A 13,608-nucleotide genomic window follows, 5' to 3' on the forward strand; every position below is an offset into this window, starting at 1 on the left:
AAATTGGTAAGCTGGGGAGCTGCACCAGGTTCTAGTCTGATTTAGTATGGTTTCTACCTCTGGATGTCCTTCCCACTCCAAGAACATAATGGGTGCTTTTTGTGTGCCACCGGCATGGGTGCCAGTGATACTGGCATTGGCCACAACTATGCTTTATATATATATATATATATATATATATATATATATATATATATATAGGTGCAGGCATGGCTGTGTGATTGAGAAGTTTACTTCTGAACCATGTGGTTTTGAACTCGGTCCTCCTGTATGGCACTTTTTGGCAAGTGTTTTCAGCTATAGTCCCAGGTTGACGAAAGCCTTGAGAATAGATTTGGTTGATGGAAATTGAAGGAAGTCTGTTGTGTATACACATATATGTTTTTATATTTTTCTGTGGCCAGACATGTTGCAGGCTATTAGAAATGAATAGCATTTACAACACTTGCAATGTCAAGACAAGGAGACAGACATACACACACTCACCCACACACTCGCATACCCATACAAGCATACATATATGTATGTCATATACACTTACCTCTATACACAAGTGCACACAACAGGTTTCTTTCAGTTTCCACATACCAAATCTACTCCCAATACTTTTGTTGGCTTGGAGCTATAGAAGACGGTCATTTGCTAAAGCTGACATGTAGTGGCATTTCGGGCAAAGTGTGTGTGTGTGTGGGTGCAGGATGTGTGATTGAGAAGTTTGCTTCTGAACCATGTGGTTTTGGACTTGGTCCTCTTTGGCAAATGTTTCTGTTCTCTTTCTTGTTACCTCTCTCTTTCTGTCTTGCTCTCTCTCTCTCTCTAGCCGGGTAACTATGTACCTCTTCTACAGCAAGACACCTGTTTCTGTCTCTCTGTCACACTCTAACCTTTCATCATCTGACACAAGATCACCTCCTCCAGTGCTCCCTCTCCTCTTTGATTTCCTTGTTTTGCCAGTTACTTGGTGACCCTGCTGGTACCACATAAAAGGCATTCAGTCCACACTGTGCAGTGGTTGGCATTTGGAAGAGCATCTGGCTGTAAAGACCACACCAAAACTGACCACTTGTGTTGGTGCCCTGTAAAAAGCACTCAGTCCACTCTGAGGGCTGGTTGGTGTTCGAAAGGGCATCTCACATGCAAAAACAGACACAGTAGCCTGGGGTAGTCGTCTACCTGGCCAACTCCTGTCAAATTGTGCAACCCATGCTAGCATGACAGGCTATTACATGGTTTTGGTTTCAGTCCTACTGTATTGCACCTTGGACAGACTTTCCCAGGCTCACCAATGACTAATGACTAAAAGAAGCCTGTCAAATATGTATATGTGTGTTACCTTCATGCAGGTGATGTTCTTTGTTTCCAATCTTGTGTGAAAACATGTCTGGCCAGGGAAAAATATTACCTTGCTTGGAAACAGGTGAGGGTTGGTGACAGGAAGGGCATTTGGCTGTAGAAAATTCGCCTCAACAAATTCAATCTGACTCATGCAAGTATGGAAAAGTGGATCTTAAAACAATGTGAATGTATATTATACGTATGTATTTGGGTATGTGTATCTATATATGTTTGTAGATATGCAAATGTGCTTATGTATATAAAGGTATCTATTTATGTGTACATATATTTATTTACATATATGCAGATATGTATGCATTTATAGTGATATTGTGTGTATCTATATATATATATATATATATATATATATATATATATATGTATAAATGAAATATTCAAACACTGAGATTTGAAGTTAGATGTCACTACTGTTCATATCATCTGTGGATAAATTCAAAATTTGATATCACCAGTAGTAGCATGGGTGGAACGCAGTTATGATAGCTTTAAGGAGCTATGAAATATAAATTTGCACGAAGCGTAATGATGCTTAATGAGCATCTACCTGCTAGAAATAAGAGCCCAGTCTTAAATAATCCACCGTAGCACACCAATATAACAGAGAAAAACAGTGTGCGAGGAAAACAGAAAGAATTAAAACATTTAACAGCACAAATAAAAATATTATGCAATTAGGGATATCCACAAACCAGGTTTCGGCTTTTGGTTATTCAACCTTGAGCCTCGTCAGTGTGGACTACCAGTTTAAATCCATGACTGTTCACGTTAGTCTCTGACTGTGCAACTGGTTTTGTTTTGCGTTAAAATCAGAGCACATGGTGCGTAAAAATATATAAATGAAATATCCAAACACTGAGATTTGAAGTTAGATGTCACTACTGTTCATATCATCTGTGGATAAATTCAAAATTTGATGATATCACCAGTAGTAGCATGGGTGGAACGCAGTTATGATAGCTTTAAGGAGCTATGAAATATAAATTTGCACGAAGCCTAATACATGTGAAGGTACATGGCTCAGTGGTTAGAGCATTGAGCTTATGATTGGGAGGTTGTGAGTTTTAATCCCGGAACGGGCTGTGTGTTGTGTTCTTGAGCAAGACACTTTATTTCAGTTCACTCAGCTGTAGAAATGAGTTGCGACGTCACTGGTGCCAAGCTGTATCAGCCTTTGCCTTTCCTTTGGATAACATCAGTGGCATTGTGAGGGATGGCTGGTATGTATGGGTGACTTCTGGTCTTCCATAAAAACGACCTTGCCTGGAATTGTGCCTAGGAGGGTAACTTTCTAGGTGCCATCCCATGGTCAGTCATGACCGAAGGGGGAATCTCAGCATATATATATATATATATATATATATATATATATATATATATATATCAGAGAGCTCCTACCTCTGCTGGTGACAAAGGGCCTCTCGTTCAGAGTAAAAGGTAGACTGTATGACTCATGTGTCCGAACAGCCATGCTACATGGCATTGAAACATGGGCTGTGACTGCTGAGGACATGCGTAAGCTTGCAAGGAATGAAACCAGTATGCTCTGCTGGATGTGTAATGTCAGTGTGCATACATGACAGAGTGTAACGCCTTGAGAGAAAAGTTGGATTTAAGAAGCATCAGATGTGGTGTGCAAGAGGGACAACTGCACCGGTATGGTCATGTGTTGCGAATGAATGAGGATAGCTGTGTGAAAAAGTGTCACACCCTAGCAGTTGAGGGAACTTGTGGAAGAGGTAGACCCAGGAAAACCTGGGATGAGGTGGTGAAACACAACCTTCAAACATTGGGCCTTACCATGGCAATGACTAGTGACTGAGATCTTTGGAGATATGCTGTGCTTGAGAAGACCCGACAAGCCAAGTGAGACCATAGCCCATGGCCTATGCCAGTGGGTGTAACCAGCCCACTTATGAATACTCCTCATTCATTGGACAATAAACTTTGCTTTGCTTGAGGCAAGTGTCAACAAATCAAAATCGCTGATGTGGCCAATGAGAGTATCACCTGATTGGCACTCGTGCTAGTGGAATGTTAAAAGCACATCTGAGCGTGATTGTTGCCAGGGCCATGGATTGGCTCCGTGCATGTGACACGTGAAAAGCACCATTTGAGCATGATCATTGACAGCATTGCCTTACTGGCACATGAAAAACATTCGAGCATGGTCGTTACCAGTGCAGCTGGACTGGCTCCCGTGCAGGTAGCACGTAAAAAAACACCTTTTGAGCGTGGTTGTTGCCAGAACTGCTTGACTGACCCTCATGCCGGTGGCACGTAAAAACACCCACTACACTCTCAGAGTGGTTGGCATTAGGAAGGGCATCCAGCTGTAGAAACTTTGCCAGATCAGATTGAACCTGGTGTAGCCTTCTGGTTTGCCAGTCCTCAGTCAAACCGTCCGACCCATGCCAGCATGGAAAGCAGACGTTAAACAATGATGATATATATATATATATATATATATATATATATATATATATATATATATATATACACACACACACACACAGAGAGTATATAAGTGTGAATGTATGCAGTTATGTGTGCTTAGCATAAAAAGGCTCTGAAGTGGTGCATCTTCGATAAAAACAAATTTGATTTTTGAAATCTACATCCCGAAGACTATATCATTTGTAAATAATAATAAAATATAATTTGCTACTAGAAATAACTCAGCTTTTAGATTGACAAATCTCCCACTCTCTATCTCTCTATGCATTTATCATACTCTTTGACACTCACTCTCTTTGTGTATGTGTCAACTCTCACACATAGCTTTCAATTTGTTTAAAACCTCCTTCATCTTCTAATGTTTACTTTCATTTTATGCTATATAGCTTATCATGCACAAAATGCTTAGCTTCCAAATCCTGTTTTCTGATTGGATAAAAATGATCAAACTTTAAAATCTCTGACATTTTTCTGGAATAAATGAATCACAAACTCAGATTTATCATGAAAAAGTACATCAGTATACCAAATTTGAACATTTTCACTTCATTTTAAAATTTCAAAATCTGTTTCTATCACTTTTTTTCTAATGGTAGACTTTTTCATTCCTTATAAAAGTATGTTGTGCATGCTGAGTGTGTGTGTGTATCTGCATGTGATTTTAAAAAGGCATGTAAAAGATAATTTATTTTAATAGCCTACTTTTCTGCCAGTAAATATGTTTTTTCTTACACACACACACATACACATGCATGTACATAGGCTCGCTTGATGTAGGGTGGTGTTTAAAATGTAAATAAAATTTTTTGTTGTTGCTTAAATCCCAACAATGGACTACTGCATGATCATTTCATAAAATTGGGAGAAAAATATTGAAAAACATGTCAGAGTGTCAAAGAAATGAGGAAGGTACCAGGTGGTTGTGGGATATGCTAGAAACAACAGCTAAATCTCCCTTAAATTACCTTTTCATCTGAAAATAATTTTGAAATTATAAACAGAAACAAATTGCAGATTTGGACTGTCTGTATTGTAAAATTATGATTAACAAATTTTTTTTGAAAAAAAAAAGAAAGCCAAAATTTTAGGATTAATGAGGGTGGGGATGGAGTTAATGTAAACTTTTTTAAAAATACCACTATTGTTTGTAAATTACGTTTCATTTTCTGTTTGAAAACAAAGGAAATAGGAATTGTAATTTCACAATTTTATTTTCTATTTTTAACTTTCAAGGCTTCTCCCATTGTTTTAAGTGTGTAGTGCAAAAAAAACATTGGCCAAAATCAGTATTGAGTGGGGGAGGTGGGAGGTGAGAGGTTGTGTGTGAAAAATTTAAATTTTCAACTATGTTTTTTCATAAAAAGGTCTCCCCCACAATCATTTGCAAGGGTGTGCAAAACGAAAAAAAAAAAATTTTGAAAAATCCCCATCAAGACAGAAAATCCAACTTATGTGGATGTGTTATTCCAAAAGTCTGGCAATGATGGGTTACTCGGATAATATTTAAATATTTGTCTTTTAGTAGCTTGTAGTTGGTTTCCAAATTTTACAAATATGTTATTGAAGTATTTGTTTTACAGCTGTATAATCTTGATTCTAACTCTTACCTATTTTCCAAAAATGCATGCAGCAGATATAAACAAATGCTGACACACTCATGAGCATGTACACACACATACTTGTATATAGACATATATACACATGCAACAGGTTTCTTTTTCAGTTTCAATCTACCACATTCATTTGCAAGGCTTTGATCCACTCAGAGCTATGCTAGAAGACATCTGCTGAGCCATGTAGTGAGATTGAACTCAAAAGCCTTGCAAGTGAATGTGGTAGTGAACCTCTTACTCACACAACCATACTTCAATATATATCCACTTATATTGTTTACATAGCATCAACATGAACTTGGTAACACTTTTAAGGTCTTTATCCAGAGGCCTGCACCTGTGGTACTGAAAATATTTTAATATCAATAATGTTAATACACCAACTTGTTGTTTTTGTATGTACCTACCTGTGGTGTGTGTCACACTTCTAAGGAAGAAATGAGTGGCAAAGAAGGAGAGAGCAGGACAGAGAGTAAAAGAGAGTGAGAGGCAACAATGTTCGTTTTGTGTTTTTAAATGTTTATATCACATCGCAAGGAAAGTAGATACACAGATTGAAAGAAAAGTTGATACATAGATACATATTCACATTGTTAAATTAAAAGCAGGAGCAAAGAGGGACACAAGTGAGAGAGAAAATGAGGGAGATAGTTGATACATAGACAGAAAGGAAAGTTGATACACAGACACCTTGTTAAATCAAAGACAAATAACTACAGCAAATATTGTATGTCACTTTCACTTTCCTATACCACACGAGGATAAAATTAACTTACAAGTGGCTGAGTACTCCACAGACATGCACACCATTTATGTAGTTCTCAGAGAGATTCATCCTCACACAGAATATGACAAGGCTGGGCCCTTTGAATTATAGTTACAACTCCTTTTGATCAACTAAGTTGACTTCAAGTGGTTGGAAGAAAATGAAAAAAGATCCTATATAGGGGCAGGAAAATCTTTTTAGTCATTAGGGTCACTATGGGTGTTAATCTGGTCCTAACAGCAACATTTCTGGGTCCCACAAATCTCGAGGCCAAGCCCCTGGATAAACACCAATGCACAGGCTGTTGTTATCGAACTGAGTGTGAGTCGAGGACGAATACATAACGGAATAGCAATTATTTTGTTTTAGCTTTCACTGCTTATACTAAACACATGACATTTTTGCTTTACGATATGGAACATTTGCTTTTCTTTCTTCTTTCACTCTTTTTAAAAAATGGCACTCCGTTGGTTATGATGATGAGGTTCCTGTTTATCTGATCAACAGAACAGTTTGCTCTTAAAATTAACACACAAGTGGCTGAGTGCTCCACAGACATGCATATCATAAATTAGTTCTCAGGGAGATTCAGCCTCACACAGAATGTGACAAGGCTGGCCCCTTTGAATTACAGCTACAACTCATTTTTGCCAGCTGAGTGGACTGCAGCAAGGTGAAATAGAGTACCTTGCTCAAGAACACAGCGTGCCACTGGGAATCATACTCATGACTTTATGATCATGGACTGAATAACCCTAACCTCTGAGCCACACACCTTCACTCTCTTAACCCTAGAGAAAAGGAGTGAAGCAATAGAGACAGAGAAAGGAAAGCATCAGTCATTTACAATGACAATTAGACTGAAATACGATCGATCTTTTCTAGCTTTTTTTACTTTTAACAATGAAGAAGAGTGAAATACATTTGGTAATGAATAGAGGGAAAGTCTTTCAGGTGTTTATGTTTTTATTCTGGGGGTTCTAGAATAATCGAGTGTTAGTTCCCTTCTTTCTCCTCACCCCTGGTACTTATTTGCATTCTTTCATAGTTCTTCATGTCTTTTAGTTGTGGGGAAAGACCATGTTCTTTTTTCAGGCATGGTTAACGTTTTCTCTACAAACTATAAACAAGCTCCCCTCCTTTCTTTTTTTTTTTCATACGAAAACTAATGCAAATTTTGAACGGGGAATAACTGTGAAACGAGTCCAGAAAAATGGGTGGGGGAGAAAAATTGCCAATAGGTGGCTATACAAAATTCAACTCTATACTTTAAAGAGTGTCTTCTACTATAGCCTCAGGCTGACCAAAACCTTATGAGTGAATTTGGAGATGGAAACTGAAAGGAGCCTGTCATATATGTATGTATATATTTATGCATGTCTGTTTTTGGTCCCCACCACCACCATTACTTGACAACCAATGTTGGTATGTTTGCCTCCCCATAACTTAGCTGTTCGACTGATAAAATAAGCAAGCACCAGGCTTACAGGGAATAAGTCCAGGGGTTGATTTCTTTGCACCCCAAAGGAAAAATAATTTGTTTAGTTCCTGTTTAACTTTAGGTCAACTCTGATTGAGAAAGCTTATGATCAGAACTGTTTCAGCTGTCACCATCTGTCCCTTTCCCACTTTTTTTTATACATAGTGTATTTATACCATTTTTTTTAAATGCAAGTTGAGCATGATCTGAGGGAGAGTTGGCTGTTGTTTCAGGCAGGTTAAGCAACTATGTAGAGATTCCTTTATTGGTTTGACTCTGTTGGTTAACTCTATCAGGTAAAATCAAAGAAAGACCTTCCTGAAAATTGTTAAATTGCTAATACTTTAAATTTCTATCATTATCTAAACATACATCCAGAAACATATGTAAAACCATTTAGCATTCATATTATTACTCTGACAAATGTTAATGCTTATTTCAGATTGTTTTGAATTTATCATGCATTAACTTGAAGCTTGAAAATAAAATTTTGTGATGTGGTTGTTTATTTTTAGACTGTAGGGTAGGCGTGAGAGGCTGGATCTGGTCAGTTTGAATGTAAAACAGGTAGAATATGTGGGCTGGATATGACTGGTTTAAATGCTAAAGGGGTATATGGGATTACTTGTAAGCATAATTTTAATTAAATAAATAAGGCTATAATAAATGTAATTTTTTGAATTCTTGACTTATTAATTTGTGTAGTTAATTTTATGTATGAAGTTTTCATTTTTATATAAGTGTTATTTAGAGTAATTTCTTTTATCATTTTGTTTCCTAGCTGACCAAGTTTATGGAGATCCAGAAATGCATTCTGATATAAGAAAAACCTGCATTGATTATATGGTGAGTTAATCTATCTAATATAATAATGAGTGTAGTGTTTTTATATATTTTATATATATATATATATCATCATCATCATCATCGTTTAACGTCCGCTTTCCATGCTGGCATGGGTTGGACGATTTGACTGAGGACTGGTGAAACCGGATGGCAACACCAGGCTCCAATCTAATTTGGCAGAGTTTCTACAGCTGGATGCCCTTCCTGTGAGAGAAAGAATAGTATAAGTGAAGGGAGAGGAGAGAAAATAGTAATTCAGTAAAGAAGTAATGAGAGTAATAGCCATGACTGACAGGGAGTGAGAGAAAGTAACAGGAATGAGAGAGAGTAAGTGGTAAAGAGAGCGTTGTGTTCACCATACATACATATATATGTATTTATGTGTGTGTGTATATATATCATCATCATCATCATTTAATGTCCGCTTTCCATGCTAGCATGGGTTGGACGATTTGACAGAGGACTGGCAAGCCTGAAGGCTGCATCAGGCTCCAATCTGATCTGGCAGAGTTTCTACAGCTGGATTCCCTTCCTAACGGCAACCACTCTGAGAGTGTAGTGGGTGCTTTTACGTACCACCGGCACGAGGGCCATTCACATGGTACTGACAAAGGCCATGCTCAAAAGGTGTTTTTTATGTGCCACCTGCATGGATTTATATATATATATATATATATATATATATATATATATAAAAATAAAAATTTATATATGAGAGTAGAAATTGATATTAATTAATTTAAACCAGTGGTCTAGCATATTAAAAAAATCCGAAGATTAAAATTATATTACATACAAAAATAAGAGGGATGACCAGCAAAAGTGGACTCCTATATGCTAGAAATAGATGCCAAATCAGCTAACCACGAAAAAAATATATGTTCTCAGAGAACATATATTTTTTTCGTGGTTAGATGATTCGGCATCTATTTCTAGCATATAGGAGTCCACTTTTGCTGGTCATCCCTCTTATTTTTGTATATATAGATATACATATATATATAGTAATGAAGGAAATATAACAAAGTTAACAATCAAATATGTATTCTTTATTCCAACATAAGACCTTGGGAAAGGTTCTTCTCAAAATATTAACAGGATTATCATTGAAAAGAACAGTTAGTTAGAAATTGTCGATACAATCATGTCCGGCACATTACATATATATATTATATATGCCTGCAGAGGCTTCCCTATAAAACAGGGTTAGAGGACAATCAGAAGAATCGTTTCACAGGTGAAATGTTTTGTTTACATTTTACGAAGATCATGTGCTCTAATATTTTGGTTCCAGTGTGTGTGTGTGTGTATATTTATAGTATATATTGTTTGTTATCAGTTCACTGATAATTTCAGTTGAACTCTATGAGAGATTTACTCAGTGGGACCTGGATCTTAATGCTGTCCATCAAGGATTTTTTCATTCATGGAAAAATACTTAGTGGAAGTAAGAAAGGAGAGGCTGCCTTTATTCTGCACATCAGTCTCTGTCCCAGTGAGACAACCCTTCCTTTTAGTATGAGTAGACGACAGTTTCTTGTTATCCCAGCATTTGCACTGACTTGCCAGTGCCACTGGACTGGCTCCTGTGCAGGTGGCATGTAAAATACACCATTTTGAGCGTGGCTGTTGCCAGTACCGCCTGACTGGCCTTCATGCCGGTGGCACGTAAAAGCACCCACTACACTCTCGGAGTGGTTGGCGTTAGGAAGGGCATCCAGCTGTAGAAACTCTGCCAAATCAGATTGGAGCCTGGTGTAGCCATCTGGTTCACCAGTCCTCAGTCAAATCGTCCAACCCATGCTAGCATGGAAAGCGGACGTTAAACGACGACGATGATGATGATGATGATAAACAAATCACAAAGGCAGAGCTTCAATAATGTTGGCATCATCCTACTATCACCAGTATTCAGCCATGGACAACTTTATGTTGCATTTAGTAGAAGTCATCAGCATCATCATCATCATCGTTTAACGTCCGCTTTCCATGCTAGCATGGGTTGGACGATTTGACTGAGGACTGGTGAAACCGGATGGCAACACCAGGCTCCAATCTAATTTGGCAGAGTTTCTACAGCTGGATGCCCTTCCTAACGCCAACCACTCAGAGAGTGTAGTGGGTGCTTTTACGTGTCACCCGCACGAAGGCCAGTCAGGCGGTACTGGCAACGGCCACGCTCGAAATGATGTCTTTTATGTGCCACCCGCACAAAAGCCAGTCCAGGGGCACTGGCAACGATCTCGCTCGAAAACCCTACGAAGGCGAGTCAGGCGGCACTGGCAACGGTCACGCTCAAAATGGTGCATCTTATGTGCCACCCGCACAAGAGCCAGTCCAGGGGCACTGGCAACGATCTCACTTGGCTTGCTGGGTCTTCTCACGCACAGCACATATATATCGTCGTCGTCGTCGTTTAACGTTCGCTTTCCATGCTAGCATGGGTTGGACGATTTGACTGAGGACTGGTGAAACCAGATGGCTACACCAGGCTCCAATCTGATTTGGCAGTGTTTCCACAGCTGGATGCCCTTCCTAACGCCAACCACTCAGAGAGTGTAGTGGGTGCTTTTACCTGTCACCCGCACGAAGGCCAGTCAGGCGGTACTGGCAACGGCCACGCTCATCTCGCTCGAGAAACCTCATGTGTCACCCGCACAAGAGCCAGTCCAGGGGCACCAGCAACGATCTCGCTCGAAAATCCTACAACAACCCCACACAAAAGCCAGTTCAGGGGCACTGGCAACGATCTCGCTCGAAAAACCTCATGTGTCGCCCGCACAAGAGCCAGCCCAGGGGCACCGGCAACGATCTCGCTCGAAGAAATTTCATGTGTCACCAGCACAAGAGCCAGTCCAGGGGCACTGGCAACGATCTCGCTCGAAACATTTCATGTGTCAGCAGTAACAATATTAAAATGTTAGTAAAGAACCATCCAAAACAAGGTGAACTCATTGGTGGTAGGGTTTTCACTAGAAACGTGGTGTTGAAGCAATTGCTAAGATAAAGGTTGTAATATTTTAATTTTATTTTCTGTATCATTTTCATGTCATCATTTCTGATGGCATTAGTGTTATAAGAATATTTAAACCATTTTCAGGTAATGTTACTAAATGCAGATGTTTAGGAGTGGGTTTTATCTTTCATTACAGGCTGGGAATTTCCACCTGATTGAGTGAGTCATAAAACATAAATTGATAATATAAATAGAACATTTTGCATTCAACAAAGCAGAAGCTAAGTTGTGAATACTGATTTCATTGGGTAGGTTTAGCAGGTAGTGGTGAACACATTTTTGTATTGAATTAGCTTTTGACTGAATATGCAGAAATCTGAAAGTTTTTATTTTTGTTTTTCTATTTATGTTACCTGAATGTAGTTGACAAAAATTTATATGATTGTTCATTAAGGTAAAGAAAAGGTTTTTAAAATGATTTTCCATCAGTTTTTCTATTAGAGAAAAGTTGTACAAGTTGAATAATTTTGTAAATGAAGACGTTGAAATGTGATATATATATATACACACACACACACCGGGTGTATCAGCAAAATTGTCCAAATTTTAGATTCAGCGACAAATCTTTGTAGCTCAGGAATGTTCAAAGACAACTTAATGGAATTATCTGAGGATTTTCCAATGCTATTGGGCTCTACTTTGAGCAACAAAAGATGTTGATCACTCCAAGCTCTCCAAAAGAATCGTGGTGAAGTTGATCATGGATGAAAATGATATTTTCATGAATAACCATAGCTCAGGATTGAGAGTTCATAAAGGACTGGAATAGTTATTAGTGATCTTGTTGGTGTTTCTCTCATCTCTTGCTCAGGATATTTAGAAAGAATCTGGGTCTTTTACATCTTTCAAAACCTGAACATAACAAATTTCTGTCAGTCCCTCAACCTTCTCAAAGATAATCAATAGCATCTTACCATTAGAGGCCACACAGGCAAAAATCACCATTATAGCAGGGCTTTTGCACATGAAAATGATATTTTTGACTCTCTCATGAGGATCTGGAGACAGAACATGGCTGTTGCGTCTGTTTGTGTGCACATCCTCATCATAATCGTTCGTTTAATGTTCACTTTTCATGCTGGCATAGGTTGGATGATTTAACTGAGGACTGGCAAACCAGATGGCTGCATCAGGCTCCAATCTGATCTGGCAGAGTTTCTACAGATGGATGCTCTTCCTGATGCCAATCACTCTGAGAGTGTAGTGGGTGCTTTTACATGCCACCGGCACAAGGGTCAGTCAGGCGGTACTGGCAACAGCCACACTCAAATGGTGTTTTTTATGTGCCACCTACACAGGAGCCAGTCCAGCGGCACTGGCAATGACCTCGCTCGAATGTTTTTTCACGTGCTGCCGGCACAAGTGCCAGTAAGGCGACGCTGGTAACGATCACGCTTGAATGGTGCTTTTTACGTTCCGCTGGAACGGAAGTCAGTCAGCTGCTCAGGTAACGATCATGCTCGGATGGTGCTCTTAGCACTCCACTAGCACGGATGCCGGTCATCGAGTTTGATTTCGATTTCACTTGCGTCAACAGATCTTCACAAGCAGAGTTTAGTGTCCAATGAAGGAAATGATCTTCACTCTCTCCAACCTTCTAACCTTTTGTCCTTGAGTAACAAGGTGCCTCACAGGTCTCAGTATGATTTCATTTTCAAGTCTTCTGTCACTGTTCTTTGACGTCTGGAATGAGGACCTGTAGCAACAGCATCATCTCAAGTGTAGGAGCAATATCCTATTGTGGGTCTCACTTGACCTTGGTAGTGTCAGTAGAAGGATGTGCTTTTGCCAGGAGAAATCTTTGGTGATGGTGAGGTTTATCATTTGGAATAATTTTGAGAGCTCTAGTTGCATGTTGCTAATGTTTAAGGGAAATGTTGCGTAATGTTGTTTTGTTGATATGAGTTTTTTTTGCTGTTGAAAGAGACTAGATTTGCACATTCATATTGGAGGATGCTTTCAAGTTCTCTGTTCATGGAAACTGTTAGTTTGGCATGTGGTGTCTAAGTTTTGTGTGGATGATGCATTATTGGGGGAGGTTAGGGAAGAATGGAGGGTAGTAACATCTGCATAAAGA

The 13,608-nt window shown here is 38.9% G+C and overlaps 1 protein-coding gene across 1 annotated transcript in view; it reads left to right on the top strand.

The window, feature by feature from the left end:
* The window catches only part of LOC106881643 (OTU domain-containing protein 5), a 45,525-nt gene that overhangs the window by 11,520 nt on the left and 20,397 nt on the right, over positions 1 to 13,608 (top strand). Inside the window, exon 3 of the mRNA XM_014932108.3 lies at positions 8,451 to 8,515. Within this exon, the coding sequence (XP_014787594.1) occupies positions 8,451 to 8,515 (65 nt within the window). The remainder of the gene's footprint in view (positions 1 to 8,450; positions 8,516 to 13,608) is intronic.

Source organism: Octopus bimaculoides, chromosome 6 (assembly GCF_046866305.1).
Source record: "Octopus bimaculoides isolate indiv1 chromosome 6, ASM4686630v1, whole genome shotgun sequence".
Taxonomy (NCBI): domain Eukaryota; kingdom Metazoa; phylum Mollusca; class Cephalopoda; order Octopoda; family Octopodidae; genus Octopus; species Octopus bimaculoides.